At 44.7% G+C, this 9,417-nt stretch overlaps 1 protein-coding gene across 1 annotated transcript in view; it reads right to left on the reverse strand.

Moving 5' to 3' along the window:
* Positions 1-3,646: 3,646 nt before the first annotated feature.
* LOC311226785 (uncharacterized protein) overlaps positions 3,647-9,417 on the reverse strand; it is a gene marked incomplete at its 5' end in the record, with an annotated part of 10,740 nt that continues 4,969 nt past the window's right edge. Inside the window, 3 exons of the mRNA XM_084312191.1 lie at positions 3,647-5,178; positions 6,933-7,061; positions 9,084-9,219. Of these exons, the coding sequence (XP_084168317.1) occupies positions 4,801-5,178; positions 6,933-7,061; positions 9,084-9,219 (643 nt within the window). The 3' untranslated portion in view covers positions 3,647-4,800. The remainder of the gene's footprint in view (positions 5,179-6,932; positions 7,062-9,083; positions 9,220-9,417) is intronic.

Consider the following 9,417-nt stretch of genomic DNA (forward strand, 5'->3'; position numbering starts at 1 on the left):
ATCCCTTACCTACTCTTACTAGTTACGCTGCTGGCCAGTATGACTTACTACCATAGTGTCTTTATACCTGTACATAATAATACTACGCCTATTAATATACACCTACATACACATTTGATTAGCACTATTACTCAGTAGTACTAATGTATACATTTTATATCCAGTTTAATCACCTGTACATTGTATATTATTATTGCACTTTACTGTTACATTTGCACTCTGGTTGTATGCCAATCTTCTTTTCTTTGTACTGGTGTTGTATAACGACCATACTTTTCAATCTAATCTATTCATTATTTGTAATTATGAACAAGGTTTCCCTGAGAAAGCACTCGCCCATAATTACAAATAATTACTCATCATTACCAGATATTACCAGAAATACTTTATTACACAGGAATTAGTTGTGTAACATAATATGAAGCGTTAAGGACACGTTTAAACAAACAAACATGTGTGTCTGCGCTATTTGGGAGCACAATTTATTTAGGAAGTATAATGACAAGACTGACAAAGGCCTACAAAAGTAATACAATGTAATACAATGAACAGTGCAGACCCAACAGCCTATAGACACGCTATTCACACAGTGAGAACATAAAGATTTTTTTTTGCTTTATAAGACCCTTCATGCTCAGACCATGAATGCAGGAATATGGCAGCTCCATCCATGATGATTAGAACATGAACCAGCTGGTGCATATGAGGCATAATGAAAATAAAATGTTCAAATACATTTTTCATGTGGTGGGGTGCCTGTGTGACAATCGCTGACGTGTGCATTTCGAGACTGCTATACATAATTCAATAAGAGAGAATGACTTGGGACGCCGAGTTTATTCTTACATTTCGCCAGAGCAAAAGGAGCATTTGATGAAATCTATGAATAAAATAATGATACAATAAATTGCAGGTGCCTTTTTCGGAGGCATCTCTTTGGAAGGGATTATACTGAAATCCCCAAAGGACTTTGCTATAGTGTAGACAGTGTCCTCACCTGACCCCATGATCTTTGTATAATACCGTATTATTTCATATAGTATCTAAATTAATCCAATATAATATCAAACCCAAAATCCCTCTTTATGGAGCACAGTGGCTTAATGAAACAAGACAGTCTTCTCTGTGCAATCTTTAGCTATGGCTAACGTATGTTGCATAACGTTAGCTTATCTAACGCAAATTGCTAAGGTTGATAACGTTAGCTCCGTACGTGGCTAACGGCACGGTGGTGTAGTGGTTAACACTGTCACCTCACAGCAAGAAGGTCCAGGGTTCGATTCCCGCTTGGGGACCAGGTTTCCATGATACCAGGTACCGAGGTGGGGTATCTCCCAGGCCTTTCTGTGTGGAGTTTGCATGTTCTCCCCGTGCTCGCAAGGGTTTCCCCCCCGATAAGATAAACCCAATGGAAAAACATGCACAACAACAGATCGCTAACGCTGTGGTGTCCTTGACGAAGACGGACAGGAGCACTTGGATTGGTCCCCGGGGCGCGGCTCACGTTGACGCCCTATCTGCTCCCGGCTGCCCATGGGGGGAAGGACGACGGGATGGGTCAAGCGCATAGACTCAATCGCATCGGCGACTGAGGAAAGACAATGCATGTGTGTGTGTATCCCGGTGTGTGTGTGCCACTCCAATTGCATGTCCAGTTCGTTGCATGCCGAATAAAGACCCCCCCTAAAGAGGTCCTGCATTATTATTATTATTATTATTATTATTATTATTATTATGGCATTGATAATATTAGCTTGTCTAACGTACGTTGCTAATGTTGATAATGCCAATAATGTCACCTAAGTTAGCATGGCTAATGTACATTGCTAACATTGCATAATGTTAGGTTTGTATGTTGCTTGTGTTGATAACGTTAGCTTGGCTAACGTACGTTGTTTGCGTTGATAAGAGCTTGGCTAATGTACATTGCTAACATTAACATCGCTAGCTAACGTGTTACTTTGAGGTTCGCTGTATGGACGTAGCAGCATGAGCTGTAATTGGTAATTGTAATTTTCTGGGGGCAGACAGACAGAGATACAGACATAGGCTACAGACAAACCCGGTTCTAGACAGCTCGTAGCCAGCGTCACATAGTAAAACAAAAAAATAGCTTTAACTGCTGTGGTAAACAAACCAAAATAAAGTATATACTGTTAAAATACAGCTCTGTGCAATGTTAGAAAAATAGCATCCTATCATAATGAGTGTTAGGCCTCAAAGAAATACAATGTCATCATTATTAAGGAACATTAAGGAACCAGTATTTTCATTATAAATCTGATATTAATTTACCTGTAGGTGTGTCTATGATCATATTGGCCTTCCATTACATACCAGTGGCTTAGTGATTATCATAATGGGGTACAATTAAGTAGCCTATAGTTCATCCTTTGGTGCATTGAAGCTGCTTATCTGAAAATGTGCTTCAAGTTGTAAAACGTATTTCCTGAGAATAGCTATTCATCTAAACAAAAGCAAAACATGTCTCACTGGCGCTGACGGAGTATCGCTTCTGATTAAAGCAGGGGAGCGGTTACAATGAACAAAAACAAAAACCGAAATGAAAGATGGGACTCATTAGTTGAATAATCAATAATAATCAATCAAATCCATATCTGGGTCCTATGAAATTCTCAAGTCTAAATGTGTACCTCATAGACACCTATGTTAACAATAATGAATGCACGCGCACACACACACACACTCCCACCCTGACAACACCCCTGCCTTCTCCTTTGTCCATTTTGTTCGTAGCATAAGGATGTCCAGCACTACCTGGTACAATTGCACCAGTAATTTTACCAAGTAAGTTCATCTAATCTAAAGACTCTATTTTTTTGTATGTAATATATTGTAAGGAAGGGGCAGGACTGCGTGATTTTTTTCCGTAGCCTTTGTTTGCGAAGACACTCTCTGATAGGCTAGCCCGCGTACAGCGAAGACCCTCTCTGATTGGTTTAGCTCCGAAGGGTCTCTTCCGCCTTGTACATAATATTCTCTGCTTCGAAGTGGTTATGCTTTGGCACTCTTTCGAAGTGGGTTATGCTTAGAGTTAGGGTTAGGGCTAACTCTAACCCTAACTCTAATCATAACCCACTTCGAAAGAGGGCCAAAGCATAACCACTTCGAAGCAGAGAATATTATGTACAATTCTGACATTTCTATCCCAGAGCCCTTCGGAGCTAAACCAATCAGAGAGGGTCTTCGCTGTACGCGGGCTAGCCAATCAGAGAGCGTCTTCGCAAACAAAGACTACGGAAAAAAAAGCATGCGGCAGGATTAGATACCTTTTTACTTCCTCCTGTCCCCTGTCTGTTTTTATACTGTATGTTTTATTTGTATATGTTTTGGATAAAGAAAGAAAGAAAGAAATCTAATCAAACTTGTCGTGGATATTGATTGGCATTTACAGCAGTCAACAGTGCTGGATGTACATTACGGTCAACCCATTAGCTAGCAAGCTAATGTTAGCAACATAGGTTAGCAACATTAGTAATGTTAGCTAGCAAGCTAACATTGAACATTTGTTCAATTTAGTTAAAGAGGCCGAGTGCTAGCTCAGTTACAATGTACTGTAAATGTCATTCTAGAAAGCATTTCATTGGACGCAAAATTTGTATACGCCCCTGTATTTTTTCCGTTTTCCAAATAATTACAAACTCTAACATACCATTAATAATACCTACAAAACAACTGTTTTGTCATTGATAGAACACATACTGGCATACAAGTGACAATCAGTGCAAGACATACTGTGATAAAAGAACATGTACATCTATCTTGCTTTCATGGGGCCTTTAATAACCAAACATTTATTAAATTCACAACCAGCTCAGACACATTTACTCGAGAGTGGAGGAATCCCACATAATAATCAAACTGACTTTGAATTTCTCTTTGAATTACACACTGTATCTGACAACACGCTGTGGGCACCGGACAGCGGTCTAAGTGGGTGTGAAGTAGCAGGGAAATTATCCAGATAAGTGGAAAAATCCAATAACACTGGCATTTCCTTTTAACATATGGTGCCTGCCAAGAGGAAAATAAATACTATTATTTTGTACAACCACGTTTGACTCAATTCACCTTGATGTAAACATAAACCTTGGAGGCTTTCCAAAGAGGCCGGCAAATTGGTAAAGTGTTCTGCAATGTTCTCGGTTTAGAGAGGAGGAGGACGCTACAGTAAGGGATTTCTGGAAAGTTCTGAAGGTTGGACGAAGGAACACTGCCTAATGCTGTATTTTTTTCGGAACGTCCTTAGGTTCGAAAGAAGACGATATGCCGCAGTATTTCCGGAATGTTCTAGAGGTTCGTACAGAAGAAATGGTGTCTTACTGTATTTTTTTTTTGGGAACATCCTAACAGTTCGAAAGGGCGATACATAAATCAGTGTTGCGGTGCTTGGGTCAGCTCCACGTCCAGCTGAGGCCTCGCATGACCCCCCTCCAGCCAGAGCCTGCACCTGTTCTCCACGTTCCCTTGTGGACCTTGTATCTCCTAAAATATCCAGAGCCTCCGAAAGTAAGTCCCCTTTGGCTGCTCCCCGTTTCGTTCTTTCACCTCCCTTTTTCTCCCAGACACTTTCAACCACCCTCCCCGTCATTCTCTCTCTCTCTCTCTCTCTCTCTCTCTCTCTCCCCCTCTCTCTCTCTCTCTCTCTCTCTCTCTCTCTCTCTCTCTCTCTCTCTCTCTATCCCCGTCTCTAAGACACCATTATTTCCTCTCTCTCTCTCTCTCTCTCTCTCTCACTTGTCTCACACGATAAGTCCCTTAACCTCCACCCCTGACCCCTCAGTCGTCCTTGGCACTGCGACCCGTCTTGCTCAACACCGAGCTGAGTTCGTCAAGCAGGCTGGTAGGCATCCTGCCCCTGCCTGGGGTCTTGGCGCCGGGGGTCTTGGCGCTGGGGGTCTTGGCACCGGGCCGTGGGGACCTGGGCGAGGCCATGGGCGGCGGTGGGCGCGCGGAGGGGGACGGGCAGCGCAGGGTCTGGCACACCCCCACGGAGGCCCTCCTCTGGCCGGCCTCTGGAATGCCGAGACGGTCCTTCTGCTTCAGGCAGCCGGCCGACGCGCCCTGCTGCTGGTGCTCCTGGAGGCCGGCGTCCCCGGCGGCTGCGGTCGGTGGCGACGGTTTGGGGTCGCAGAGAGACAACGTCCTGTCCGTCGGCTGCGGGGGAGATAGAGAGAAGACGGGGAAGAGAGAGAGACGACGGGGGAGAGAGAGAGAAGACGGGGGAGAGAGAGACGACGGGGGAGAGAGAGAGAAGACGGGGGAGAGAGAGAGAAGACGGGGGAGAGAGAGAAAAGACGGGGAGAGAGAGAGAAGACGGGGGAGAGAGAGAAGACGGAGATGAGAGAGAGAGAAGACGGGAGAGAGAGAGAGAAGACAGGGGAGAGAGAGAGAAGACGGGGGAGAGAGAGAGAAGACAGGGGAGAGAGAGAAGACGGGGGAGAGAGAGAGAAGACGGGGGAGAGAGAGAAGACAGAGATGAGAGAGAGAGAAGACGGGAGAGAGAGAGAGAAGACAGGGGAGAGAGAGAGAAGACGGGGGAGAGAGAGAGAAGACAGGGGAGAGAGAGAAGACGGGGGAGAGAGAGAGAAGATGGGGGAGAGAGAGAGAGAAAAACGGGGGAGAGAGAAAACAAGAGAGAGAGAAGATGGGGGAGAGAGAGAGAGAGAAAACGGGGGAGAGAGAAAACGGGGGAGAGAGAGAGAAGACGGGTGAGAGAGAGAAATGGAACGAGAGAGAGAGAGAAGACGGGGGAGAGAGAGATAAGTCGGGGGAGAGAGAGAAAACGGGGGAGAGAGAGAGAGAAGACGGGAGAGATAGAGAGAGAAAACAGGGGAGAGAGAAAACGGGGGAGAGAGAGAAGACGGGAGAAAGAGAAAACGGGGGAGAGAGAGAGATAAGACGGGGGAGAGAGAGAGAGAGATGGGGGAGAGAGAGAAAACGGGGGAGAGAGAGAAGACGGGGGAGTTAGAGAGAGAAGACGGCGGAGAGAGAGAGAAGATGGGGGAGAGAGAGAGAAGACGGGGGAGAGAGAAGGAGAGAAGATGGGGGAGAGAAAGAGAAAACGGGGGAGCAAGAGAGAGAGCGAAGCCGGGGGAGAGAGAGAGAAAACGGGGGGGAGAGAGAGAGAAGACGGGGGAGAGAGAGAAGATGGGAGAGAGAGAGAACACAAGGCAGATGGGAGATAAATCACGCGGGATGACTTCGCTACATTCTTTGTACACTATCTGTAAACGGACTCTGAATAATTATGAAATCATTAGATTGATTATCCCCCCGCAATTTCTTTTTACATTTTCGTGTTTGTGAATTTTTATTAGCAAGTGACGGCTCACATTGTCTTCCATGTGTAGGGAATGAATCATGTCCCCGGGGACCAAACCAAACTATTAATGATGCTGGTAAATGTTTGAAATACATTAGCAAGAAGGGACGAGGGAGGGGGGTGGGGGCTACCCAAAACAATCTAAAACACATTTATGTTTCTCAATGGAATCGCAATGGTCTAGAGCGGCATCATGGCAGTATGGGGGAGGGGAGGTACAGCTATGGGCAGGGTAATAGTAGAAAGACATACGATATAGGCAATACAATTAGATCTGAATATAAAACTGTATCAGAAAAAAAGATACAGTGTAAACATCATAATATAAGAATATGATAAAGTAAACAGTGTAATCAAAGGTGCAGATGAGGGTCTGTATGCCCTATCCGTTATATTATATGTCAAATTAGAATCTGAACTACTATACTATGAGTAAAGTAAACAGTATACAAGGATTGGGGTATTGTTCTTCATCTCAAGGGTCCAGATAAATACCAATGTACAGTAAATGCTAGAATTATTGACGTCAAAACAATATTTGCATTGAGGAGGGCTACATTTGCGTTAAGATGTTGTAGTCCCTTACCTGTTTGGTGGTATTGAGGTTGCTGTGTTGTGCCTTCCTGGGTCCTGCAGACACAGTGCCCCCTCTGGTGGCTTTGTGAACTTTAGATCCTTTGGGATCGTTGCCCTTCGTCCAGAAGTCACAGCCATGCTAAAACACACACGCACACGCACACGCACACACACATACGCACGCACGCACACAATTACATAAATTATTAGTATAGCAATGGACATTTAATTGGGGATTTCAGATGTTTGATGATTTCGTATAATTGCATTAATGTTGATCCATCCTTTTAATTGTTTCTTTTGTACGTTGGTTGTACGGCGAGAAACATCTACCGTCTGTGTTTGGCATTGAGTTCAATGGGTGTCACACAGACATGCACACACACACTAGTGATGTGCATCTCCATCACTGAGGCCGATGCGATGCGCATCTCGATACGGTGCCAACGATACGATACATTAACGATACATTTGAAGCACCGGGCGATGCGATGCGATACGATTCACCCCCTGTTGAGATACGATACGATTCGATACGATTGATTCAACATAATGCGATTTGGGGCGATACGATTCAACACGATGCAAAATAATGATAACATTTTATGGTATGACAGAGGATTTGGTTGTATTCCTTATATGCAGCTTATATTATTATTAAAATAAAATAATCTACTGTAAGACAATTTATATAAAAACTATAGGGTGCCTAAGAAGACTTTTGCATAGTACTGTGTTTTCTATCCACTTTAGATAAAACACACACACACAATGTATATACACACACTACTGTGAGACAATAATAATCACACACAAAGGGATAATGGCGTATAGCAGACATAATGATTTTATAATATTTCAGATAATGAAATTAAATGTTTATCATCAACTATCCAATTAGTATTTATATTGTAACGTTGGCCACTTTAAATCATTGAACAGAGAGAGAGAGAGAGAGAGAGAGAGAGAGAGAGAGAGAGAGAGAGAGAGAGAGAGAGAGAGAGAGAGAGAGAGAGAGAGAGAGAGAAGAGAGAGAGAGAGGGAGAGAGGGGGAGAGAGAGAGAGAGAGAGAGAGAGAAGAGAGAGAAGAGAGAGAGAGAGAGAGGAGCGCATTTGAGTTTGAGCGTTCTGATGATCCGTAGCTGACCACACCATGATCGCATTTTGTCAACACAGTTGGAACCTGGAGGAAGCGATATAAGGAAACGAATTGCCAATAAATGTGAAGTTATCTTTGAACCTGTTGTCAAGTGTCTTCAATATACCCCCCCCCCCCCCCCATTTCCTCACTAATGGAACTGGTGTTGCAGAGTCACGTTAGTTAGTTAGATACTGTAGTTTAGCGTTAGCTGAATGGCTAACTGGCTAACGTTAACCAGCGGCTACTAACGTTAGCCAGTTGATCAATTCAATTCATGTCTCCTCGACTTCCACTGTTTGTTGTTGATAACTGTGACGCGGCTCTCGCCTTCTGTAGTAGCGAAACAAAAAGGGTATCTGCTGTGTGCAGTCACAGTGCACTACTGACAGAAGTGGATGAGAGGAAATATATGAATGAATCGGTTTTGACCGATGCAAAGACGCTACAACAAGATGCATCGCGAGTTCAGCCTGAATTGTAGCCGATGCAGACTTATTCCACCGGTGCACTCGCATCGTGAACATTTATGCCGGCGCACCGATGCAAATCGATGAATCGTCACATCACTAACACACACACACAACACACACACACACACACACACACACACACACACACACACACACACACACACACACACACACACACACACACACACACACACACACACACACACACACACACTCACACACAGACAGACATGCACATGCACACACACAAACAGAAACACACACACAGACAGACATGCACACACAGAACACACACACAGCAGGTTGAAATAGCCTATTCCCATAATTACATTTCCAATTCTCACGAGCAGCGTTTTCCCTTTCATCTCAGCAACAGACCACCGCTGTGGAGCTGGAAGGAGGACAAAACAGCTCATGTGGTATGTCTATACGCGTGTGTGTGTTTTTAAGCGTAGTTTGCTGTTCTGAGGTCAGATTCCGAGCGACTCGTTTCTGACAGCGAGTGGAGGGGGCGGCGACCCTCTGTTCCGTCACGCGGCCCCGAGCGCACTCTCCCCCTGCTCTCCCCTGCTCTCCCCCGCTCTCCCCTGCTCTCCCCCTGCTCTCCCCCTGCTCTCCCCTGCTCTCCGGCTGAAAGGATCTCTTTTAACAACACGTCTCTCTTTGTCCCCTTGGCCCCGGCACACCTGTCTGAGTTTAACACAGCCGTAGAGTTTCATCACCGTTTAGTTTCATCACCGCACCCGTACCGTAACACCATCACCGCCTATCCCGCTCTGTTTCTCTATCTCTATCTCTCTCTCTCTCTTCTCTCTCTTTCTCTCTCTCTTTCTGTTTTTTCTCTCTCTCTCTCTATGTTTCTATGTCTCTCTCTCTTTCTGTTT

Source organism: Notolepis coatsorum, assembly GCF_963971535.1.
Source record: "Notolepis coatsorum genome assembly, chromosome: 4".
NCBI classification, from domain to species: domain Eukaryota; kingdom Metazoa; phylum Chordata; class Actinopteri; order Aulopiformes; family Paralepididae; genus Notolepis; species Notolepis coatsorum.